Source organism: Salarias fasciatus, chromosome 22, assembly GCF_902148845.1.
Source record: "Salarias fasciatus chromosome 22, fSalaFa1.1, whole genome shotgun sequence".
In the NCBI taxonomy this organism is placed as follows: domain Eukaryota; kingdom Metazoa; phylum Chordata; class Actinopteri; order Blenniiformes; family Blenniidae; genus Salarias; species Salarias fasciatus.
Genome location: NC_043765.1, coordinates 14,608,200 through 14,634,480, shown reverse-complemented (window position 1 = coordinate 14,634,480; position 26,281 = coordinate 14,608,200). Strand labels below are relative to the sequence as shown.

General features: G+C 44.6%; 2 protein-coding genes across 2 annotated transcripts in view; one reads left to right on the top strand and one right to left on the bottom strand.

The window, feature by feature from the left end:
- Positions 1 to 6,022: 6,022 nt before the first annotated feature.
- LOC115380962 (polypeptide N-acetylgalactosaminyltransferase 15) lies at positions 6,023 to 10,911 on the top strand. The gene is made up of 10 exons (XM_030082293.1): positions 6,023 to 6,704; positions 6,796 to 6,962; positions 7,042 to 7,246; positions 8,394 to 8,561; positions 8,823 to 8,940; positions 9,147 to 9,341; positions 9,425 to 9,556; positions 9,644 to 9,739; positions 9,825 to 9,968; positions 10,062 to 10,911. Exons 1-10 carry the CDS (start codon positions 6,178 to 6,180, stop codon positions 10,242 to 10,244), a joined length of 1,935 nt encoding a protein of 644 aa, XP_029938153.1. The 5' UTR covers positions 6,023 to 6,177; the 3' UTR covers positions 10,245 to 10,911.
- Positions 10,912 to 20,377: 9,466 nt separating this feature from the next.
- kcnh8 (potassium voltage-gated channel, subfamily H (eag-related), member 8) overlaps positions 20,378 to 26,281 on the bottom strand; it is a 47,171-nt gene continuing 41,267 nt past the window's right edge. Inside the window, exons 13-16 of the mRNA XM_030082368.1 lie at positions 25,942 to 26,243; positions 25,488 to 25,603; positions 25,224 to 25,303; positions 20,378 to 21,189 (exon numbers count right to left, since the gene is read on the bottom strand). Coding sequence (XP_029938228.1) covers positions 20,638 to 21,189; positions 25,224 to 25,303; positions 25,488 to 25,603; positions 25,942 to 26,243 — 1,050 coding nt within the window. The 3' untranslated portion in view covers positions 20,378 to 20,637. The remainder of the gene's footprint in view (positions 21,190 to 25,223; positions 25,304 to 25,487; positions 25,604 to 25,941; positions 26,244 to 26,281) is intronic.

The following is a 26,281-nucleotide window of genomic DNA, read 5'->3' as shown; positions in this document are numbered from 1 at the left end:
TTGACCTGCTCAAACTTTCCATAAAATATAACCACATTCGATGACTCTTTCTTTGAGAATAGAAAAATATCAAACGTAAAATAAATGAAACAAGCAGGCTTTAGTTGACCGCACACCGACATAAATAAATTGAGTTAAATATAATGTTATTACTGAATCAGATGATGAAGATGTTTATTTTCTCCTCTTTTCTTTCTTCTCTCTTTTTTTTCTGTTGGAAGTTTTATTTGTTTGACATGAACGCGTTGAAATCTTAAAAGTCAGATGAGGCCATATGAACACATGACTGTAATCTAAAAGTTGAGCTGTTCTGCAGCGTCATGGTGAGACGCCGCCCTCCGGGCTGCCGCTGCTGCGCGCGCGCGTTGCGCCACAGCCGCGCTCTGGAAAGCAGAAGGAAAGGAAGAGAGCTTATGACTTTCGCTGTCAACACAGTTCAACATGTGATCCATACCGTTATGTTGGTCAGTGCCTTCGTTGTCACAAGAAAAAAGTTTGGACTCTGGCAAAAAGAGTCCTCAGATCTCTGCTCAAAAGTCAAAGGCAAAGTGCATTTTCTGAGCCCACGCGCAGGAAAATAGAAATCCAAACAGGTCCTGCGAATTAAGTCCAAATATTTCATTCCATGATCAAATCCAAAATGGAATAAAATTGGGAGATCGAACTTATAATATCCCGATACAGAAAACTTACTGTAAAAGCACATCTTGTTAATTCAAACCACATACAATGCACTTATTTGTCTCCCAAATTATCAAACTTTTCATACCAAGAAAGAGCATTATTCATGATGTCAGTGTCGATTATTATCAACACGTGGCTCTGCAGTTGCGTGATTACAGATTATAAGCATTAATCAAACAGGTATAAGTGGAAATTGAATCAAAATTCCAATTGCAAATTCTTTGATCGGGGGGATTTTCTTGAGAGCTCCTTGAAACCCTCCGAGAACAGCCCTTCTCCCTTGAAATATTAAAAAAAGAAAAGAAAAAAGAAAGAAGAAACAAACAAATCCAAAATGATCCCTTATTGTGTTATCACCTCATCTTTAATTCGAATGTAATAAAAGTGAAAGTAAAGGTACGGAGGATGCTTCTAAACAGATGTGGGATTGTAAACTATGGACGGAGTCCCGGACAGCTTGAGATGAGATGTTAGTGGACTCTGTTTAAATAAAATTTTGCTCTCAAGAGGAAACTCTGGAAAGCTGGAAACATTTCCAGCACCTTAATTGCTGATTCAAACTGTCATGACATCTGTCAAAAGCACAGTGATTTGCCTTCTGGTTTGTTTATGAACAAGCATTCTGAGTGATTTTACACATCATTTTAATGCATGAAAAAAAAAATTAAATATTATGAAAATCCCTGTTTTCCTTTCTCTGTGGCCATTTTTTGAATATTCATTCAAAGCGGCTGAATATGGTTTCTACTACTGCAGTGCACGAGCTGTGAGTGAAAAGTTTGGTGTAAAAATTCAGCGCATCCACTGAATGATAGTTGATATGAAGAAACCTTGATTGAAGGTCAGTGGTCATCCAGTAGAGGGCAGCACCTCATCGCAGCTCTTTATGACCATTTCCCCTCCCTCTTACAAGTCAAACCCAAACTCTGAGTTCTTTACTATAACGATAAGAATAAAATACTCCAATTTATCTGGCCTTAACAACTCGTGACAAAAAAAAAAAAAAAAACACTTTCATGTAAATGAGGCAAAGTTGACCAGAAAATCAGAGTAAACACATATTTATATTAATGAACCAGAACTGGTCATTGTTTGAGTCCACTGATGCCAGATCAGTGCGGGGAGTGTATCATCAAAAACCAGTAAACACTTTGATGTTGTGATGAAAGTGTTTGGGCCTTTAATCGTCCCACTAATGGACCGAATAATTGCCGTAATGATCAGGATGCAGGTGCAGTGGTTAGCACTCTGACCTCCAACAAGAATGTCCATGGGTCAAGTCTGGGTTGGGCTCATTGGCTTTTCTATGTGATGTTTATATTTTCTATTAAAAAAAAAAGCATTTGAGAGTAATTGCTGACTGCAATACGGTCTGAATGAATTCTGACTTGACTCTGAGACAGACTGACCTGACCTCTCATCTGGATGAAGAGGCATACAGGACGCATGGGTCACCAGGACACTTTGTGCATTTTTCTGATTTATTGTTCAGCTCAGTTTGAAAAGAAATTTGATACATCGCTGCCTGTAAAATGGAGAAATATGAATGAGCAACATGCCAGAAATGCACTGTGCAGCCATTCTGCTCTTGTTTCTCTCCCTCTGCTGTGTTTTTGTGTTAGTACGAAGGGGAGAGAACTTTTCGTGCCTTCTCATTTGCGGCTCTGGCTTCCAGTCCGATGGTGGAATGCAGGAACCTTCCCGGGAATGTGGACCGGTCCATGTATCTTCAGTGTGTGTGTGTGTGTGTGTGTGTGTGTGTGTGTGTGTGTGTGTGTGTGTGTGTGTGGTGTGTGAGGCAGAGAGAGAGAGGGAGAGACAGAGAGTGAGAGCTTTCAGTGTTTATGCAAGAGTCTGAAAATGTGCTTGCAGTGGAAACTTGGTTCAGTGTGTGTTTTGGCTTCACAATGGAACATATGGGAGTGTTCACTGCGCTGTCCTGGAAATACATGAAGACTTTCTTTCTTTTTCAATCTTGAGGCTGAAAAACAAAATTTCTAAAGCACATTAAAGTCAGGAGTCGGTCATCCCTCCCTCTCTCTCTCTCTGATCTTTGGTGCCTCTCTTTCATTTCCACCCTCCTTTTTAACACCTTCATTTTGCTCTTTGCTTGCCCTCCTTCAGTCTTTGTACTTCTCTCCAGGTGTCTCTCTGCTTCCTTTGTATACTGTAATCATAATCACCAGAAGCCACTCTGCCCTGTCATCCTGAGCAGGAGGGAGGCAAGTGTCTCAGTCAATAAAAGGAAGACTAATCCCACCCGCTCGCTCACACCCACACAGCCACTCCTGTAGAGCCAGCTCACAAACCAGCGAATGTCCAACACACACTGGAGGACGTGGGCTGGCTGTAGCTTATTATGAAAACATGTACTTATCTATATATTAAGTGCAATGAAACTTTTTTGTACACCATGTAGCTCAGTATATCCTCATACGACAAGTAATTATGCAACTTAAATGTCTTGATTTGTTGATAAGAACCGCTAACAAGCTCAAGAGTCAACAGTACTTACTGTCTCTGAATAGCTGTAACAGGCAAAACAAAACAAACAGAAAAAAGTGCTGTTGAGTAAATACTAATCAATACCCGTCCATCTTTTATGTCTGCTGAACATTTCTATCCTGGCTGACACTGGACAAAAGACTAGATAAATCTCAAACAGATCATCAGTCCATTCAGAGATATTACTTCACCAAATACTCGTGTTTTCTCTGTGCAGGAAACTGAAGTGCCGAGGAGAGAAGGCCTCAATACGAGCATGGGAGAAAATGCAATCTCTTCGACCACAGAAAGGCTCCCGATCCAGAAAGTGAGCCAGGAAGGAAATGACTTCTTGTGATTCAAGAACTCCAGTAATCCTGTCATCTTCACCCACATGATTGGTTTATATTGGGACAGAACAACAAAAGTTATGCTTCAATCAATTAAAGTCCTGCCATGATACCTACATTCTAACTATCCTCCTGACATTGAGACTTGTTTGCTGTTTTCTAAATTGCTTTGTTTAATATTTGTTTAACAAAGCTACCTGGGCATAATACCAGATATAACATATATTATATAACATAATATTCAGTGGTTTCAATCTCTACAGATAGACATTGAAGCCACATTTGTATCTGGACACACGGTACACGCAGCATCGTACAAGAGTCCAAAGCAGGAAACCAACAAGCTCAAAAGAGAGAATGAGTTGAAGCTCTGGCAGAAAAACCCTTAAGCCACGTGTGTATTGGGATGTAATTCTTTAAAGGTATTTGTAGAATGCAAAGTCGAAAGTGGAAACGCCCCTGCCTGTGTGATGATTGATTTACTGCCCCATGATATCCTAAATTGTTCCTTAATCCTTTATAACTTGGGAAAAACACAAAAGCCACACCTGGAATAAGGAAAATGTATCTCTGGCTCCACTAGTTGCCTTGTGAACAACAGTCTCTCAACACTCAAGCGTATACACTGAATAGTTTTTGGAGTTATCTAACTTGAGCACAATTCTTTTAAAAAGTTTGTTTCCTGAGGTTTATGTCTGAAGTCAAAAACGACAGCATGCTTAGCAAGGCAGTCTTTTCGACTAAAAAGTCTATTAGTCAGAATGACACGTCCAAAAAGCAACAGAAAATCTCACCCAGAAACCTGAAAACACATTTGTGTGAGTCATGCTGCTGATCATATGACTTTTTGGAAATTTAAAAAAAAGAAAAAAAAGAAAAAGAAAACCTGCAACAATAATTTCTATCATATGTGAACTCCTCCACTAGATGACACAGTTCATGCAGGGTCAGACCATAAAAATGAAGCTGAAACTGTAGTCCAGACAGCCCAGAGAGCTCCAGGGACATGGAAACTTCACCATGTGTTAGAGAAGCAGAAGACAAAGGTATGAGTGTGTGGTGCAGAGATTAAATGAGAGAGGGGAAGGAGATGAGTCTTGCTTGTTGCAAAAGTGGCAAAGACTAATAAGTCCTTCTGGAGCAGACCCAGCTCTCTGCTGAAGTCAGTGTCTTTGCATGCAGGTGAGTCATCTGTTTACTCTGCCTAAGCCTGGTCTTTGCCAGTGATTCCATTAAAAAGTGCCATTTGTGAACCAATCTCCTGACAAGAACGAGAAGGAACACCTAGGGTTTCTATGGTTGCTTTTATAGGACTGATTTCTAATGTCTTTCCAGTTTCACCGAGCTTCAAGACACTGAGCTGTCTGCTGACAGCAGGCTGGAGTCAAACCCTCCACAGGCTCCTGTGCCAAATGTATTGCTTTTTCCGAACTCTTGTCAGAAAAACACAAAACAGAAATAGAAAATCTGGCATGAGAGTTCATTTCTTTTGATGTGGTATTACAAAAAACAAAACAAAAAAAAAACAGGGTACAGTTTGGTCTTTCTGTCATCAAAAAGAGCACATCAACTCCATGCCACGTGGAAAAGGAACTGGTTTATTATTAGCCAATTTGTCCTATTTTCCTATTTGGTGTCTGTTTTTACTTCCAGTTCGGTTTTTCATTTGCAGAGAGATGCACTGACAAGATGTGCTTTGATTAAACCCATCAATAATTTCTATTCAGTCAGAAAAAAAAAAAGCACAAAACAAACGAGGGGACCTACGCCCCCTGGTTTTTCTCCAGGTTCAGTTAAAAACAGCTGCCAGGATCTCCTCCGAGAGCCGCAGAGAGCAGAGCTGAGACCGCCCCGCTCCCCCCGCAGCCGGTCATGGGACCGGGGGGCCGGCAGCCAGCTGGACGGAGGGAGAGAGAGAGAGAGGGAGAGGGAGGGAGTGGGAGAGAGAGAGAGAGAGAGAGAGAGAGAGAGAGAGAGAGAGAGAGAGAGAGAGAGAGAGAGAGAGAGAGAGGGAGAGGGAGGGAGAGGGCCATCTTTGATGTGGGAAGACGCTCCAAAACTGCCGCTCCAGTCACAACACGCGCGCGCACACACACACACACACACACACACACACACACACACACACACACACACACACACACACACACACACACACACACACACACACACACACAATTCATTTGCATTTTTTCTATTTTTGAACGATTTCTTTAGAGAAAAATGTCACAGACTTCTAAACACAGAAACAAGTCTGTCTGTTGTTCAGTTGTGGATCGTTAGTTTTAATGCTTATTGAGATATTGTCACGGACCAGCGTTGTAGAGGGGTAGAGTGAGACCCAGGTGTGCCATTTTTCAGAGTTCAAGTGTGATTCCAACACGCGCAGGCGCTAGGACCTGGATGATGCGCACAGCGCGCGCAATGCGCACCTCCAACATTTTGCGCTCAACCTGTCTTCTCTGTCACTCTTGTCCCAAGTTGAGTGCCTCATGGATAGCACTGTAATATTCAGTAGTCTGGTCAGCTTGTGTGATAGAATGTTTTTTCACCTTCCCGGATAACATCAGTCTGTTTTCCTCCTCTTGTTGAAATGCAGGATAAGTTAAAGAGAAACTCCAGCAAAGTATAAACTACACATCGCATTTCCTCCTCCAGCATGAGGCTATGCAGGGCTAAACCTGTCCGCAGGAGGATGCTCTGCCTCTGGCTGCTGCTCATCGGCTTCGTCCTGGTGACGCTGACGCTCTCGGATCTCTTCAGCCAGGACCGCGACCTCAGTCTGGGAATGCCTGGCTCCCCGCGGCGGCCCCTCCAGCGGATCCAAAGCCCACCGGACCCGGAGGTCATCGTGCAGTCTCGGGACCCTGCTCTGGAACTTGGAGTCGATTCGGCTCCAATAGAATCCCTGCAAGAAGACCAGCTTCTATTTGTGCAGTCAGTCCAGGGCACCAGGAGCCCGACGCAGAAGAAGCGGAGTTACAAGTTACTGTTACCTGGAGCAAATAAAGACGCGACCGTGTCGGGACCGTCTGCGCTCGGTGAGATGGGGAGAGCCGTGCAGCTGCAGCTGGAGGCTGCAGAGAGGGACATGGAGCTGGCTGCGCTGCAGAGATACGGGTTTAACGAGGTGGTCAGTGAGAAGATTTCTCTCCATCGCAAACTGCCGGACGCGCGCAATCCTGAGTGAGTGCCCAAAAAAGTTAGCAAACCTATTTTGATGTCAATATATGGTTCAAATGAATTTCTTTGTTCTCAATATGATGATGACCAACAGGTGCTTCGGGGAGCAGTTCAGCGAGTCTCTGCCGTCTGCCAGTGTTGTCATATGTTTTCACGACGAGGCTTGGTCCACTCTCCTGCGCACCGTGCACAGCGTGCTCGACACTGCGCCCCGTCAGCATCTGCAGGAGGTCCTGTTGGTGGACGACCTGAGTCAGCATGGTAAGCTTCTCCATCCATCCATCCATCCATGTTTTCACAGCGACCCCTTATTTCCTTCTCGCCTCTGCGCTTCTCTCAGGTCACCTGAAGGCTGTGCTGAGCGAGTATGTGTCCCACCTGGATGGAGTTCACTTGATTCGCAGCAAAAAGCGCCTGGGTGTGGCGGGGTGTCGTACCCTGGGTGCCGCCCGGGCAGTAGGGGAGGTGTTGGTCTTCATGGACTCTCACTGCGAGTGCCAGACTGGCTGGCTGGAGCCTCTGCTGGAGAGAGTTGCCCAGGATAGGTAACACACTTCCGGAATCACTTATATGCAGTAATTCTTGAAAAAAAAAAAAAAAAAAAGAAAAGAAAACATTAAAAAAAAAAACCTTGCCATTCAGTGGCGTGATTTATTCTAATTAGGATCAAACTAATTATCTACTAATTTTGTCATGGTGTAAAATACTGTCTTGTCAGAGTTTTCCACAGTTTGATCATAAGGAAATATTATCTTCAAAATCATCAGCTCTCCTCAAATCTTTCTTTTGCAATTATTTTCTGCTAATTGACAGGAGTGAGAAGATGAGGCGATCAGAGTTATCAGTTGTCCATGCACATTAGAGAATCAGTGGGTGCATATGGTGTGTGATTTGGCTGCGGTCTTATGTCTCAGACTGCCTGCAGCGTGGCTCTAATCAGACTAGTTAATTAGACTGATCTCTCAGACCTGGAGTCTGCAGCCTCTCAACTCTCTCAGCCACATGTTTGACCCTTCTCCCATTTCCTGCTCTCTCTGTTCTCCTTTTAATCTCTGTGCATGTCCTCAGAGCATCACATCACACTCTGACTACTTGAGAGAAATGCTTCAAATAGCATATGTTAGCAGACTCTTACACAAGGCTGCACGTGATTGTGAACTTGCAATGCAAAGCGTCAGCCCTGGATTTGTTTGAACTTACACATGCAAGCAGATGCAGATGGAGTTTTAATTTGTCCTAAACACCCAGTATAAGTAGATTAACTCAAACCTGGAGTGGGAAATTCACCAACTGACCAGTCAGTCGGTCAATCAGTCAGTCAATATGTGTTGGGTCATCATTGTAACAGCACTAAATGTAGTAACAAGCTTGTTTTAGACTGTCTTTTTGAAAGCCGGGTTCCTTTTACCTTATGATGTGATGTTGCAGTTTCATCTTGCCTCATTCAGAGTGTGACTTAAAAACTTCATTAGACATAAACACAAACTGAAGCAGTCATTCACAACCAAACACTTTTATGGCAACTCCCCAAATACAGCATCAGTGGCCACGTGGTTGTTGTGATTGTTTATATCCTAATTCTGTTTATGTTTATGAAGGAACTTTACATTGATTGCACCAGCCTCAGTGGTTCTCAGGACTTTTTATGCCAAAAAACATCAGCATTATGTGAGGCATGTGTTGTCCCTGCAGGACCACAGTAGTGTCCCCCATCGTGGATGAGATAGACTGGCAGACGCTCCAGTACAGTGCCACCCAGTGGCCAGTCCAGGGACTGTTTGACTGGAGGCTGGACTTCCACTGGGAATCAAACCCTCAACTGCAAGAAAAGGATCCAGAGATGAATGTCCAACCTGTGCAGTGAGTGGACAGTAATTTAACAATACAGCTCTTTTGGATGTTCTGTCCTGCGTAAGTATACTGTATCTGCGAATAATTTTCTTAATCAAAGTGCTCACAGGATTCTCTCTTTTCAGTATGACTTGTGAAATATTTCAACATCAAAATGCAGAACTTAATACATCTAGACTGTAAAACAAATAAAGAGTTTGGCTGCTCATTTAAGGTATTTCAATTTAACCAATTTATCCCTGTGATGTAAACTCATTCTCTCTGTCACAGGAGCCCGGCTTTAGGAGGGGAAGTTTTAGCCATTGACAAACAGTTCTTCCAAAGCGTGGGAGCCTACGATCCAGGAATGCTGCTGTGGGGGGCGGAGCAAATCGAGCTATCAATCAGGGTAAAGTAAAACTTGTTTTATTCTCTGTTAACACCCCCCCCCCCCCCCCCCCCCCCCCCCTTGCACATTGATGGAGACAGAGTGATAACAGAGAAACTGCTCAATTGTGCAAGATGACCTGCAAAAAATGACAAGTCAAAAGAGAACTAAGCAAAAAACACAGTCTTGAGAGCTAAAGCTGCTATCATCAATTGATATTGTTACAGGTATGGTCTTGCGGGGGCTCCATGGAGGTGGTCCCTTGCTCCCGCGTGGCCCACCTCAACCGTCACCACCTGCCACATCGCTCCCCAGACCAGGACCTGCTTGAGAGGAACAAAATTCGCATTGCTGACACCTGGATGGACGCTTACAGGAAGATCTTCTTCAGAAGAGACACGCTTGCTCATTTCATCAGGCAGGTGTGTGTGTGTGTGGATGAGTGTGCATGTCAATATATCAGAAAGATACAGTTTCACAGTGTAAACACTATTCGTCCGTGCAGTCTGAAAGTCCAAACATCACCGAGCGTCTCCGACTGAAGAGAAGTCTGGGCTGTAGGAACTTCCACTGGTTCCTCACATCAGTGTATCCGCAGCTCTACATCCCACAGGACAGGCCTACACTGTCAGGCGAGGTCGGACACACTCACTAACCTCCAAACACACACACACATACACAGAGGATCTTTGACTCTTTTTGACAGGCTGATGTCTCTGTGTAGCTGTACAGTGTTGGCACCGGCAGATGTGCAGACTCCTTCCATGGACCGGAGGGTGAAGCCATGACTGTCGCCCCGTGCACTGGGACGGGCAGCCAGGTAAGAGCAGCGAGAAGTAATTAAATGATGCCAACAAGAGACGTGTGGCGCACAGAAGCTAAGATCATCGTATATGTTTTTCTAGCATTGTGATCTAAACTCTGAGGGGGAAGTGCGATGGGGTCCCATGGGTGCTTCGTGCTTGGATGTAAAGGGAGACAGGGTGGTCCTCTCTTTATGTCCCACCCAGCGGCCAACCCTCAGCAGACTCCAGTGGAAGTTTGTGAAGGCAAGGGAGACAACTCAATTTTCTTCACGTACTCTTCCTGTTCTGTATGTAGGACATCTGGCTAACTCACTGTATGTGTTTTCTGGATTTCAGCTGAGCAGTCAGCTGCTTCACCAGCAGTCCCAGTTATGTCTGGAGGCTGTTAAAGAAGGAGCCCAGCAGAGCAGACAGGACAACATCCACGCCAGCGCGGGAGGTCTCTTCCTGCGCCAGTGCTCACATCACCCCAGACAGCAGTGGCACTTTGAGCAGCTGGTGGTTCCTAAAGGAACCTGAGACACTAAACCCGAAGGGAACCGGTAAATATGTGAGACGTGAATCATCTCACTGACCGAGCATTAATATACAATTCACAGTGGCATTGAGATATGCTGTGTACAGAAAGATAGTGACTCTTTGACACAGTGTGATCCAAGCAGCAGCCGGTCGTCGTCAGATGGGAGCTGAACTCATCCTCCCAAAGAGAGGACAGTCCTCTTCACACGAGTTGGAGACAATTAACCTCAGATGATGCTTTTGGATTGTGGGAAGAAACTGGAGTTCCCAGAGAAATCCCACATGTGGGCAGAAAGAACATGCACACAGAAAATCCTCAGAGCCTGGACTTGAATTCACCTGTGGGATGAGATTGTGAAGCACCAGAACTTTGCAGCCCTTATAGAGAACATAATATGTTGGCGCTCATCACCCAAAAGCGCTGGACACAGCATAGATTTTCTCTTTTGCCACTCAGCCGTTTTGTTCCTGTTTTAAGGATTGCACATATTAGAAAAGTCTAAGTGTATTGTTTAATTATATATTGTATGTCAGTTCTTCATGTTTGGTTCATTAAATGCTTGCTTGATTTACTTTTTATGCACTTTTCAGAAAAGGCAGATGGACACAATGAAAGCAGCTGAACTCAGTCTCTGTCAGTCCCTGAATAAATTATTTCACAAATGCTCTCAACCTTGATCTCAAACTATTGTACTCTTTTGTGACATGTTTGTCAAGATAATGTATATATAAAAATAAATTTAAAAAAACTTTGCCAGTCGTGGACAGCAGGGGGAGTCATCTGCCTATTCAACCTAGCTGCAACTCCTCACTTTGTTATTGTCACACATGGATGCTCCTCTCACCCAGATGTTACATGCTCCTATATATACCAGTTACAGTATTGTGAGCTGACATGATTACAGTGACAGGAATCCTGTTGTGCACGTGACTGAGGAAACAGGATGCTGTCAACAGTAATCAGCCTAAGGCTGGATTTTCAGACAGCGAGGCCACATGTAGTCACAGTCCAGTAAGTTAGAAGTGAAGATGTTACTTAAGGCATGCAATCTAAGGTTTGACTAGAGACTGGAAGGCATAAAAGACCTTGCTCTGCTCCCCAGTAACTCTTTTATCCACCCCCTGGGCACTGAGCGCTAATCAAGTGACTATACTCAGTCACACAGTGATGCTCTTCTTTAGTAACAGTGCACTTAGCCCAGTCAAGTACACACCACCTTTTCAATGAAAATCAGTCATACGGCATGTCTGTAGCTTCGAGGGAAACGCCAAACAACCGGTCGTTGGTTAGTCTTCCTCAGTTATGTAACTCAGGGTGACTGAACTATCGTCAGAGAAGATCGACCTCTTTCCACTGTGAGTCGTCTGAGGAGGGCCAGAGGTTGAGAGACCAGTTGAGAGAGTAAAGGTTCACTCAGTAAAAACCACGGTGTTGTGTGCATACGTTGTTGTGTGGATCAGCTGGGAGGATGTGGTGTCGTCCGCTCCCAAACTTTCGAAGTTGGAGGTAGAAATCCTGTTTTTCCGATGTGTCCAAGTGTCTTCGGGGAAAACAGCGAAACTCAAATTGCTCCCACCGGTGTGCGGGCATCTTGTCTGTCAGCCGTCGCCATCGGTGTGCGAGTGGGTGAATGTAGCTCATACTAACACCTGCTGAAACTGCTCAAGCAATAAATTTACCACACCGGTAACTACATGAAACAGCAAGGTTTATGGCAGTGGTTCCCAGTTTCTCTGATCTTCATTTTATCTTCAAGCCCAAACTTATTTGACTGAGAATAATTCGTTTAAACGGTGTGATAAAGCTGTACTAACTATAATACTGAGCCATAAAAGCCACTCTCTTTGGAGTGGAACTCTGCAAATCTCCCATCTAACGCTATTCAAACCCATGAATTTTGTATTAGGAGCACGAGGTTAACTACCAATGATCAGAAGCCCATCTGAGAGCGACAAGCTCCACCTGTCTCGCTTAAACCTCTGACACTTACAGCCTGCTCTTCTCTTCCTTTCTACTTTTTGGTATTGGTGTCACCAGACCAAGATCTGAGGAGCTTTCCAAAGCCTCCAGGAAAAGAGGCTGTAAAGGTTTAAGTGTTTGGCAGCAGACTGAAAGGGATTTCCAAGGTGTTTGAACTAAATCATTCCTATGTGGGGGAAATTCTAAATTTGGTGTCCATTTCAAGCAATTGCCACTTAATGACTGACCACCTTAATGACTGTCCGGAGTGCAGTTGGGCAGTTTGCTGTGGTGCAGACTTAGTTGACAGTTCATGCATCTGCTGCCTCTGACAGCCTCGTGATTTCGATCATATAGCAGATCACAAATACAATATCTGACGTCAGTGTCTGTTACATGGATGTAAGAAGAGCAGAAAATTCTCAGAGAAAGTGTGACAGGTTACATAAACACAGCACAGCCTTTCACCGCATGTCTGTGAAGAGTCACAGGTCGAAGTTGCTGACATTGCCGCACCACTCACATCATGTTATTTCAAGAGGCTCCACAATATCTTAAATAATTACATATAGGAACCCGAGGAGCTGGAACCTCCAAGGCTTACTGAGTGACAGATTTTTATTCAGAAACTGGCATGCACTGGAGATGATTGTAGACTATTTAACCATTTAGGAGTTGCCACAGTTATGTTTTTTCTAGTTTTGCCAGGTTCAATCTTCCCGAGCCCATTTTACAGCAATTATTTGATGTCTGCATCAAATGGATTCACAGCCTCCAGTCCTGAAGCTGTCCTCCTTCTTTTGATGCTGTCTGCTGCATCCTTCCTTTTGTCCGTGCTCTCAGCAGCCTCCTCCATTTCTCCTTCGTGCTGAGGTAAGTGTGATGTAAATACAGCGAGCGCCCGGATCAAACGCTGATGGATGCGAGGCCCGTCACTCCTCCTCCTCATTACCCACATGCACATATTCCCCCAGACGATAATGGTGCATGTCAAAGACTTTGTATACATTTAGTGCCGTCGAATTACTTAATTGTGAATAATTGCAGAATTGCAGAGTTGAGATGCTGTAATTTTAACAATTTAAATTAATCCAATGTCTGTGAGTTTGGTCTGATTTCCCGCAACTTGACAAAACTGAGAGGTTCCTCAGAATTCAAGGTGACTGGTTGAATTTAAATTAATTGTGGAAATCACAGCATTACAGCTTCCTGAAGGGAACGATTTCTTACCAGAGTGAGGAATCACGTGAACACAAAGAAAAAAAAAATCCTTTTTGACTGTTTTTTGGCTTTCCTTTCAAAATAAAGTGCCATGCAGATCAACTGAATACAATGCCAACGTCAAATACAGTCTTCAAATTGAAAAAAAGCCCCAGCCCTGATTCTGTGATTGAACACAATTAAAAAAAGGTCTTTTTGACAGCCCTACATTAATTAATTGAGATTAAAGTGATTAACTCTGACAGCCCTACAGCATAATTTTACTCTGTATAATTAGTTGGGAAAATCAAATGGATTTTAAAATATTACATGTTTTCCCCTTTTTTTCCAAATGGAATTCACATCTTTCACAATTGAACTTAAAAAAATGTTCAATACATTTCTTTTCATATGTTTTGAAGGCATAATTCTCTAATAATATAGAGATTGTATTTATTTATTTTTTACATGCACCTGTACATTGACTTCCATTAATTCTCTGGAGACATAACTGGAGCTGCTCTGACACTGATCCTCACCTGAGCCTCAGCTAACATCATGCCACATCTCATAATTGAAGAGTTTACATTGTGAGGGCGTGTTTTCTGTCTCCATAAGGATAACAGCTCTCCACAGTGTTGCTCCGTAAACAGATTTATATCCCCGCTCATGAGCAATGGCCGGACCACATATGTCCCTGAGCCTGAGTGACTCAAATAGGTATGTGACGGAAGAGCTGCTGCCTCTTTATGAAGATCCATGGGGCTGTTTCACCCAGAATGGAGGTTGGCTGTACTTACTGTGCGAGCCTCAAAGAGCCTTGGGTCTTCTTTACACAGACGCTGCTGTTTCCAGTGATTCGTAATGTGCAATTAGATCTGTGAGGATGGGCCTCGGGAGCCGCGCTGACACACGGCGAAAGATTAACTGCGTTAAAATGTGAGAAAAAACTTGTCTTGCAGCAGCAATTAAGGTCAAAGACAAAAGCAGCTTTTAAATGTCTCATTTAGAAAATTCCCAGTGACACAAACACTTCCTTCCCTGGTAATTCTGAAGTTTTTCTGAGTACTACTTTTTCAGATACTTAAAAACTGTTTATCAGGCTGTAAAATGAGCAGTTTTCCTCCAGCAGATACACACAAACCTCAGCTTCATTACCAGCAACAAAGCATCAAATACCACACTTTTATTTAATACTTTGTTTTATGAAAGAAAATATTGTTTTTCATAGATATGATGCAACTGGTCATTGAGATTGAATGACGTTTAAAAGAGCTATATTTCTAACGAAATAAAGAATTTGTCTCTTTAATGTCTGAGGAATCATACACATGGGATTTTAGGAAAGTCAATAATTTGTTAATATGAATATCACTTAAAATATAGTATCTAAAAATCAGATCACTTTACCGCTGTTTGTTTTTAGCCAACATGGCACGCACTACAATATAAGCATAAAATGATGGGGTGTGACATTATCCAGAGGGATATGGCAGTGCAGTGGCTGGCAGCAACATTTCACAGCAGGAAAGTCTGAGCATCAAATACATGAGGGTGAGTTTGTGCAAGCATGCATGCTAACAGGACCTAATGTTAAGTTTCGGAGTTATCTGCATTTATTGCTTTCATTCTTACTGATCAGGTGGAATTTGGACTGTCAGTGGTCCCTGAGCTGAAATGGCTTTTCTCTCTCTGCTTGTGTTGACACTCGATGCCACTGAGCTGAGATCGACTCCAGCCTCCCCACAACACTACTGTCCCCTCAGGAGATAAAGGAGAGGATGAATTACATCATTCACAAATGTGTTGAGATGTTTAAATATGGCCACAAAGCCGCAATAAAAGATGATGCTTTGTCAAATAATCCTTTAATGGAAACTGAAGTGTCAGACAAAAACCCAGAAAGATAACTGGAGCTCAGAGATAAGAAACACACAGTGGGATGTAGCTTCATCCCCAACATGCCAGTTCAACATGTTGGCTGGAACCTCAGGTTATAAAATAACTTCTGCATGAATTGCTGAAAAGAAAACCTGTAGACCACAGTCTCCATATTGAAATGTAATTTTTTTTAGCTTGTTATCCCAGAAAGAAAGAAAAGGGGGAAAAAAATCATTCCTCTACTCAACAGAATGGAACATCTTCATTTGAGGCTGTTTACCAGACATAAAGTGTTTTTTTTTTTTTTTTCTAAAGGAAAAAAAGACTTTAAGTGTTTTTAAGGACAAAATGCTGCCAGGTGTGCAGAGAGAGAAAGGTAGTTCTTTCTCTTTATCTTGAACTGATGTTCAATTCAACGGGGACTCTTACATCAGACCAGCAGACATCTATTTACTCTGAGATCTTCAGAAAGGATGATCCTCCTGTCTCCTGCTTAAAAACGCCCAGACGGCTTGCTGACAGCGAAAGAGACAATATTGCCGTTGTTTCAGTTTCGTGCTCGGTTGACGATCATAGCTGGACCCACGCCGCTGAGGAAAGACGCCACCGTTAATCTTCTGACATGCGCATTGTTCCGCCGCCCCTCCCCACCAGGGTAACACCCAGGGGAGAAGCTCAGAGCCATTCATCAAACACACAACCCATGTCGTCCTGTGAGGACTCCATCCTCTTTTTCCGCAGTACACCAGAGCAAATATAAGTGTTTGATTGTGCAACATCAGTCTCTGTCTCATCCAGAGGGAAACAGATTAATAGAAAGCCCTTGTATGAAGAGCTCCTCCATTTCCTCCATGTTCTCGTGGTTTTATTTAGGTTTGTAGAGATGCACACTGGCGTAAATCCAAAACCAAACATAACTGAATGAGTCTGGCCACAAACACGGTACTTGCTTGGGTCTAAACACAGTTTAACCCCGTCTTGGGCTGGCGGATCATGACACATTCCCATTGCGATGAAAGAAGAGCAATAGATACAGAGAGAGAAACTGTTACTTTTTTGCACAGAAATGTTTTTTCAGTACTGAAATCTGGGACGAAGGGCGAGTGGAGAGGCCCTTTTCACCTGGATAAAGTGCTCATTTGAATGGAAGAGTGTGTGTGTGTGTGTGTGTGCGCACCCTTTCAGGGTTGAAACCTGAAAGCACTCCACAGAATTAGTTAAAGGTGAGAGTCAGGGTTAGGGGTAGGCTCTTGTGCAGTTGTGATGGTTAATGTTAGATTAAGGGCCTCAGGAATGCATTATGTCAATGAGTGGGCCCCACAAGTGCTGCTGCACAAGCGTAAGTGTGTGTGTGTGTGCTTTGTGTGTGCGCTCAAGAGGAAAGAGCGGACAAGAAGAGTTGCCGTATTTGGGTCAGGACCGCCATCAAACACTGTGAATTGAGAGGATTTAAAACATGCGCAGGCCCACAGCAGTGGATTCGATACGAAACACAGTTAAATGCATGTAAAGTTTAAAAAAAAGAACATCCAGGTAGAAAATCATCTGCTAAACACACTCCTTTTAACCAATTATTTCCTCTGATGATTCCTCTTGATGAGCTCCGTCCATGTTTTGTCCCATTCCTCCACGTCAAACCCAATTTCCATTGAAAATCATGCAAGAAAAGGCCCGAGGAGAGAAGGAGGGATGCTAAGCAGGAAGCCAGATGGGCCTCAGTTGGGTAATGGCAGATAAAGTGGGGAAAGCGGTGAATAAAAGATGAGCTTGTAAGCAGGTGGATAAAACGATGCATAAACAGTGCGGATGGGATTGTCTGTCCCCCATTAAATATGAATGGGTCTTCAAGACCTCGGGCTAAATGACAGCATTCCCACAGATGTGCTGGAGGCGCTTCTAAACACACAAATAATCTTCCTCTGTGCAAACACTGCCTGTCCACCTGCAGGTCTGGCAAAACACACCAGTCCTCTGATCGCATGTCCTAATCCGCCCATTTAAAAAAAAAAAAAAAAAAAAAAGCTTTTGATGGCTGTGTTATGTAGATGTTGACGCTTACACACCTCGACGCGGCTTCGCTGGCGCCTCACTCGTCTCCATCTGAGCAAGACACATCCAGCTTTTCCCTCCATCGAAGGCAAGCACACACACAAACACAGCGCGCCTCGCCAGGTGAGAGCAGCTGGACCTGCGACAGGTGCGTCAGCCTGATCCCCAGCATGCGTGCCGACTCGGTTTTCACCTCCTGCCTGCGGCGCCGGGAGGACATGACAGTTTACCGCTCTTTCACCTCAGATGAACCATGGCTGCTGCTGGCAAACGGGAGACACACACACACACACACACACACGTGCACAAAACAAATACACAACCCAGCAAGCAACAGTTGTGTTGCATGCGAGAGGCCTGACATCCGAGTCCAGGAACCAGCCGGCATCGTATCAGCTGGGAGCCAGGGGCGCCGGCGCAGGGCCGCCTCAGGCTCACGGTCATGAAAACACGGCTGATTTTTATGGACACGCAAAAACATAATGATTTACACATTACAGTCATGTGCAGAATTAATTTCTGATTTCATGATTCACACAGCAGCACAGAGGACATTTTTTTAACAGACTCTTCAAAGGCATCCATCATCACATCAAGAAATTCATTAATGTATGGTTTTATTCCGTATCCTGATTCTGCCACAATCAATTGTTGTTGTCATTGTTATTTTGTGTTTATTTATACCTGAATGGTAAATGGTAAATGGACTAGACTTATAGTCAAATAAATGCCTGTGTTCATGTGTTTGTTCCCTTCAATCAGTATCGCTTAATGGGAAGACATGGAATCCAAAATTTTGGAACTATTCTCGAGTACAATTTACTCAAACTACTTCTTAAAGCCATAAAACTGCCGAGTGCACCCTCATTTAAAATGAATATTCAAACCTTTTCATCTGAGCAAGATTTTTTTTATGAAGACACAAAAAAATCCAGCTTTATGTCTAAATTAAAGGTGTAATACAGGATTCTCTATTTGCTTTGAGTTCCGGGTGGATCATCTAAATAACTGGTGGGTCTGTTTGTCAATCATTCTGACGAGCTGCTTGCGCCCAATAAGCTTCTCCCTTTTGCGCATGCGCATTCAGAGTGTTTATGTAGCCGGGGAGCTTCCGTTTCAGCGAGTACTTACCGATAGCAAGTCTGACATAATGAAACTGTAACTGTTTCGGAAAAAAAGCATCATGAGCGAGGCCAATCGCAGAAACTGTAAGCAGAGCCGTGCACGCACGGAGAAGAGGAGGTCGCCCTCGCACGCTTCCGCCATTGAGGTGTTTCCTGGGAGATGCAGGAGAGCACTGCGGATGGTCTGGCACATGCGCGTTTTTCAACAAGTGAGTAACAGACGTTTGGTTTCGTCTTTTCGAGAAGATCTTGTATTACACCTTTAACTTAAAAATGAATGACCTTACTGCATGATTATATATTGTTCGTTTAAAGTTATATAATCAGTGAGGCAAAAAAAAAAAGCAACGGAACTTCGAACAGTTTCTTCGGATTTTTTAATAACAGCATTTTCACTCGTAATTGAGTATAATTCAATTAGTGAAACACTTGTCAGTTATTTTCTCACCTCATTCAGCTGTAAATAATGTTTCAGTGATCACAAAACAAAAAAAGCCAAGAGGTAACAGTCGTATCTGTTGTTTATTAGCGTAACAGGTTTTTTTTTTTTTGTATCTAATAAATATCAAAATGTTAAAGGAGAAAAGAAGTTTGATTAGAGTACATTCCATTCGCAGAGAAGCAGAGACAAACCTACATGAATTCAAAAGAGAACAAGTAGATCTGGTGGGACGAGGAGTTATGACCTTTTTTCCTGGTTTTAAGATTGCATTGGCGGATACCAGCGTACGACGCCTCGCGGACAGCGGCGCCGCTCGCCGCCACCCCACGCTCTTGCATTGTTTGAGGTAAAAAAATACATCTTTAGTATTGTTACATTCATAGAAATATAAAAGTGTCTTTAAATCCTTGTTGTGCTTTCGGGCGGGAATATTGCCTTCGCTCTCACAAGCTGAGAAAGTAGATCTTGGCGCCGGTAACCCTGGGTGACGATCAGGGAAAACAGCCTACGTTGTGGATCGTGAACCAATTTGGTAGTATTTGCTCCAGGCCACGTCACCTGGTGCCTAAAAATAATCAAGTTGCTTAAACTGGACCTGAATCCATTAAATATGCATCAGTAAATGCCGGGTCCGGTTATTAAAAGATTGAACCGTGTTTCCTTTAAATAGATAGATAAATGGCAAGCTGGATTTCCACAGGGTGACATGCAGCATGTTAATGTGTGTCTACAGGCACTACTCAAAAGGCTCGGAAAGGCATGCAGAGTGAGAGGGAGAGAGAGAGAGAGACAGAGAGAGAGAGAGAGAGAAAGAGAGAATGTGAGGTGAATAGAGAGAAACGCTGGAAAAGAGAAACAGAGTCCCTGTGCTCGGTGTGACAGGCAGCAGCAGGGGCCGTGTTGCCCAAGGCGTAGCATACCCCTCCACCACCACCTCCATAACCTCCTTCCTCCACCCTCCAACACCCCCCTTCTTTCCACGTCCCCGAGGGCCAGCGTCAAAGAGCACAATGCATCCCGGCTCTCTCCTCACACAATCCTGTGCTCCCAGTCCGACCAGTCACCGGTCCATGCAATCCCGAGCATCTCACACGGGTTGAGTGAGCACGGAAAGTAGAGTTAAATGGAGAGGGGACGGCAGAGACAGGAGGTTGCGGGGGGGGGGGGGGGGGGGGGGGGGGGGGGGGGGGGGGGGGGGGGATATTCCACCCCATCCTCCCCCTTCATTGTCTCTTAACCCACTACTCACAAGGCTTTCTCTTCCTCTCCTTTCCCAGCCAACACAGCCTGCCTCAAACCACGTCCAGGAAGGAGCAAAGGAAAAAAAAAAAAAAGAATCAGAGCACAAAAGCAACTCTCTCCCTCCCTCCAATGCATCTGTCTTGTCCTTTATTATGGCACTGTCCTGCTCACTGAAGGAGCCTCAATGTGGAGGGGGGAGGGGGGTGGAAGGTGAGGTGTGCTCAGAGAGCCCCCACCGTAAAGCTGGCCCAAACCTCTACATATTGTCTAACACTAAGTTTCTACACTGTAGAGCTAACACACCTACAACTTTCTGTTCTCGTTTTCATGCAACTGGATTTTTTTTCTAATCACGTGCCTTAAAAACAAATCTGCATCGCATCCCTGTAAACATCTTCCAGCGATATAAGGGACTGTAGTGAATTTGTCTCATGTTTTATTCAGCCACATAGGAAAAAAAAAAAAAAAAAAAGTCCTCCAGACGTCAGGAAGGTGCTACAAACTCTTGGTCGGGCTGTAGAAGATCCCTCCAAGTCCAGTATGAGAGGAGGAACACCCCGAACTGTCCGCCGTGTCCTGAGCAGGACTGTGTATCCTTGGCTGGAAGGGGCTGGAGGCCCCGTCTCTGTAGTGGGAGAAATCGGGGGAGCTGAAGGACGACGACGGCATGCGGGGCTGTGGCAGCATGGAGGACAGCTGCAGCTGAACGGCCGACGAGCTGGGAGTCAGAGAAGGAGTGGAGGCGGGGACGGCAGGCGGCCTCAGCTGGAGGCTCCGGGGCCTCAGTGCGGCGGAGTCCGGGCGGCACACGGTGCCGCGCTGCTGGGGGACGGTGAACGGGCAGGACGTGGCAGCGTCTGTCCAGGCGGAGGCGGGGCGAGCCTGAGGGGAGGACGGGTGGTGCAGGTGGGCGTGGCGCGCCGGGGAGTAGAGGGTCGGGCAGACCACGGTGGGTTGTGGCACTGGTGGCATGAGCGTCTCCATGAGCTGGGCCATTCGCCTCATGACCTGCCCGAGGTCGGACACTTCCCTCCGGAGGGTGCTGACCTGCACACACCGACATGAAGAAAGGCTTTTATGAAAGCAACATAATTCGGGGGTTTGTGGACCTACGTACGAGGCTAAATGCAGAATGCGAGGTCTTCAGGGTCCACACAGTGTTGCTGTGGTTAGTTCAGCTCTCTCACGGTGAGAAAGCTTCCAGTGTGACCGGCTCTGGACTTCAGGGCCTTTCTGTGTGGAATCTATATTCTCTCCATGTGTGAGTGGTTTAGTCTGGTTCCCCACGAAAATCCAAAAATTGCATTAATTGGTCACTGTAAATTTCCCCCGGGTGTGTTTGAGTTTCTGTCCGTCTGTATTTGCCCGGTGATGGACTGCCCTGGCCCACAGTCACCTGGGACCGCCTACAGCTAACCTCAGTTAGCTGCGTATTGATGGATGGATGAATAAACAGCTCAGCAAGGTAACAAACTGAAAATACATCGTGCCAGAAACAGCATGATAATGAGACCCTGGTAGCTAATATTTCAGACAATTGTTGTTTGTTTGGCGCCGATTTATTTATAGGAATCAATACATTGCCTAAACTGCTTTATAGGATCCAGTTCCAGATGAGTCAGGGGACGAAGGAGCAGCCAGATTCACATTTACACATATGTTGACTCCTTTCTGCTTTTTATGACCTAATATAAGCATTATTATAAACACACTATTAACTGTTCCATGTTGCAAAAACAAACAACAGAAAAAAAATGTTCAGTCGTCACGCTGTGTGCAGCCATGTTGACAACAATTCTCATGGCCCTCGGAGCTGTCCTGACTGCACCTCGGGGGCTTTGCAGCACTGAAAAATTAATCGGAATCCTGATGGAAATTTAAAGCGGCGAAGCAGTTGAGGTAAGGTAACATATTTCACAGCACAGGCGATGTCCACAGGAGTCCAAAACACAATGATATCATGTGAAACCCAGACGCAAACGGATGCGGGGAATAAACTGACGATGGATTGTGACAAGAAGAATGTGGTTTTAGGTCAAACTATTTGTCCGTTTCCTGTTATTCTACATGTAACATCAAGCTGCTATAATTGCTCATTACGTTGCAGAAGGTGTTTGGTGCTCAGTGAGGGCACGAGCGGGAAGCCCTGCCAGTGCGCCATCTGCTCCTGCCAGTCAAAGCTCCGGTGACCGTTCATCAGGCCAGTCGCACACTCCAGTGCAACCGGATGCACATCAGCCCTCAGCAGGACACGCAGCTGCAGGTGGGAACGGCTCCAGGCGCAGTGTGAGTTTGTCCAGAGGTGATCAGGCAGAGCCGGCGTGATGAAGAACGACCAGCGCCAGCTCAGAGCTCTCCAACTTTCGATGTCAGCGACACGGACATGGTCGGTTCGTCATCCATACATCCCACACACACTTAATTATGTGCATTTTTTTTATACACAAATGCCAGTCCTTTGTTACATCACAGTTGTTTGATTTCTCACGAGTCACAGACAATGCCATCGTCTGTATGCAGCTGAATAGCCTCTCTACCTCTTTTACAGTCCCCCCCCCCCCCCCCCATCTCTGCCTCTCACAAGTGGCTGATAAAAGCCTGGATCTAAACTCTGGTTCGGATAAAAATAGAAAAGCTGAGAGTGGCAGGACAGTCCAGTTCAATCTGACACGCTGTCAACATGATTCTGGTACTCCCACATCACAAACAAGCGTCTGTGGAGACGGTTGGGGAAAGCAACAGTAAGTGGACGACCGGAACCAAGTGAAGCCACAGGTATATTTTTTCAGTCCTTGACGTTTAAAAAAAAAAATCTGTAATAGCACAGATAGATAAAACGACGTTAATGCTAATGGATGCAAGCGGGTTTATATCAGGGCTTTGTTGTGAATAGATGTGATTATGCTATGTCTGTTATGAAATCGGCCTTCAAAGAGGCAAAAATCTTCGTGTTCAAGGTCGTGAGAGCTGTTCTTTTATCCAAATATGTTTATTTTAGAGGTTTTGTCGGATGTTTTTTAACAGAGAGGTCAAAATGATGCTCAGTGAACATTTACATTGTGGTTTAATTTTGCATCTTCCATGTCTTTTTGTAAACATCCACATGTTTTGATTTGAAACAAACTTTTTTCTTAAAATTCCTTTTATTCTTGTTGTAAAATATGAAGGTTATCAATTTTTTTCAAGCTGCATTTATATAAGAGTATTATACTTTTTATTCAGAGTGCAGTTTGTGAAGTGATTAGATGTATGTTTTAATATAATATAAATAGAATGAAGAAAATGTTGAAATCTAAAGAAAAGTGTACTGACAGCTACAGGTTTTCATTAAAATCTCACTTCCACTTCACCCAACAGTCCAGATGAAGATACTTTTGTTTCTCTAGCTGTTCAACAATTTTTTCCTTTTTAATAAATTCGTATTTCTCTAAGTCTGTGCAGTGTTTAAAGAGTCTGCCGTAGTTAGCAGCTGATTGTATTTCTCACAGTTCATTAACAAAAATGGGTCACTACTGGTGAGCGGACGTGTGTGTGTGTGTGTGTCTCAGCAGGTGCACCATGTTCCTTCGTGTTTCTGTGCTCTTCTCCCAGTGATTATGAACGTTGTTACTCACACCTTTCATGCAGCGGTGTCATTGTTGCCGCTCTCCTGTGGAGCTCTCTATTATGACTTCCTCAGTGCTTCATGTGAGGCTTCTGCTCAGCCCGCAAAATGCCGAATTCATCACCCACTGGAGATGCGCTCTTGTTTTGCAATAAAGGGCAAAGGTAAGAGGCCGCAGAGGGAACCCGGGGTTATTGCTGTGTGCGCACAACGCGTTCATTAACAACACTGCTCTTTTTTCACTGTTTGGGGTCAAACAAAAGTATTAACAAACATCAATAGATAACCTTGCTAGTTTGGGGTTCAGCAGGTTTTTATCCACAGATAAACTAAACGATATGTTTTTGCAGTAAAAGGAAATGTTGCCTGTAAACTGGAAAGCACCTCTTGATTTACGGCGTGGCTCAACAGATACATCATGCCACTGCTGTTGTTTCTTGTAGTATTTTTTTTGTGGAGGCTTGCCGGGGAGCATGTTGCACACTGAACACACTAACATGAAGAAAATTTGATTTACTGTAGTTATTTATTTCATTGCAAGCAGCAACCAAACGCTGTAAGCAACACATAACATATAATGGTCTCGCTTGTGAGTGTGTGCGTGTGCGTGTGTGTGACGCAGATAAGATTTAAACCAAACATTTTTTTTTTTTTTTTTCTCATCTCCTGGTGACCGGTGTGGATGGATCCAAGTGTGGATTAACAAGCAACAGGACCACACTGAGAGACTTCCTGTCAAACAGCAGCAACCCACAGAGACGGAAAAAAAAGCCCGCCACAGAACCGGCGAGTCTAACTGTGAAGGTGCTGCGCTGCCGTCTCTCACAGGCTTCCCTTTCATCACTATTTTTTGGTCTTTGCTTCTGTTCTCCAACCATCGGGTTTCCTCCAAAGAGAGAGAGAGAGAGAGAGAGAGAAAAAGGGCTTTATGTCTTTGTATTATTTGTTTTTACTTTTCAGTTTTTCCCTTTTGTTGAGCCCATCTCTGCTCATCACGTCATTCTCCATGAGGCCGAGCAGGAGGAAGCAAACACTGCTCGTCACCTGCCAAATGTCTCGTGTCAATTGAGCCACCTGCCAATCAAAACCCCAGGATGAGAGTCTGTATATCGCGCGTGAAAGCGCACGGCAGATAAAAGAATCATGAGCTTATTTATTGTTTTGGTCTATTTTTTTGTGGTTCGATAGTTCTGCTAATCCTCTCATCTGTCTTGTGCCTGACATGCAGATACAGCCATATGGCGAGTGCTTAGTCGAGCCCACCTGTCTCTCTCTCACCACAAATCCTCTGTGTCCCAAACAGGTATGCAGGCATGCCACACACTTACACACACACAGATGTTAGAACAGCAATACCTACACATCCCATCTCTTAACCATAAAAATAACCACATCTCTGACTTAAACTAAATCAGAGCTCTCAAGTGTAATGTGTACCACCTTTCTGGGGATATACATGGCCGTACAGGAGGTTTACCTGTTGGTCGAGGTGCCGCAGTTGTCCTCTGGTCTCCTCTGCTTTAGCTGCTAGTTCTGCGGTGCTGATATGCAGCAAATCTGTGACAAACAAAAGTTATGAATCAGATTGTGCACCATCGACAAAGTACAAACCTCCGTCCTGTAGGTATTGTATATATTAAGAAAGCTGATATACACGGCAGAGATTCACAGGCGTTAACCAGCCTCATTAAGCTCACATCCCACAGGGTATTTTATTCACTGGGATTGTCAGTGGAGAGACCTGTAGCAGCTGCTGAGGCACTGGTTGGTTCACTGACAGGACGGCCTCGGCTGGGAGAGAAGGAGAAAGCCAGCGAGCCTTCAGTCCCCTCGCTGTCTTCAGTACCGTCCACGATCCTGAACACAGACAAAAGGCTGTGGGCGAGAGTATAAACAGCAGTGTAGGCAAGGTCTTATCTTTACTTGAAAAATGAATGAATGACGTGGCTCACGTCAGTTTTACTTTCTTTCTTACTTCAGTATTTACCAGTTTCCATTGAAGGTGATGAAACTTCCATTTGATCCAGAAAAGGCTTCATGAACTAAACATTGCACACATTTTTGACACTTTTCACTCAGTCCCAGTTCATAACACAAGTTTTTTTTTTTTTTTCCTCAAAAATAGACACGGCAGTGAGTCACAGGGACACAAATCCAGACATGCAGGGGGACGAATCGATGGCGGCGCGGCTCACCTGGGGCTGAGGTTGGAAGGATCTAACGTGGTGAGGCTCATTTCCTGGCTCTTCCTCCGAGACCGGTTGGAGCTCTGCCCCGCCATCTTCTGGCCCGGTCGAAACAGCGGAGACTTCCCACCGGCATCCCTGAGGTTCGCCGCCCGGTTCTTGTCCGACGACAGAGACACGGATCTGGCCCGATGTTCCTCCTCCTCCTCCTCTTCCTCCTCCTCTTCCTCTGCATCGTCTCCGTGCTCCTCCCGTGACTCTGTGATCGGCGGACAGCCCTGAATCAGCCGTCCATTTCTTTTCACCCTGGACTGGAAAAGAAACGAAACAAAACATGACGTACAGTTCT

Coding starts and splice junctions, on each gene's coding strand:
- LOC115380962 (XM_030082293.1), top strand. CDS start 6,178: ATGAGGCTATGCAGGGCTAAACCTGTCCGCAGGAGGATGCTCTGCCTC. Junction 7,247..8,393: donor GAGAGAGTTGCCCAGGATAG/GTAACACACTTC, acceptor TTGTCCCTGCAG/GACCACAGTAGTGTCCCCCA. Junction 9,557..9,643: donor GGCCTACACTGTCAGGCGAG/GTCGGACACACT, acceptor GTCTCTGTGTAG/CTGTACAGTGTTGGCACCGG.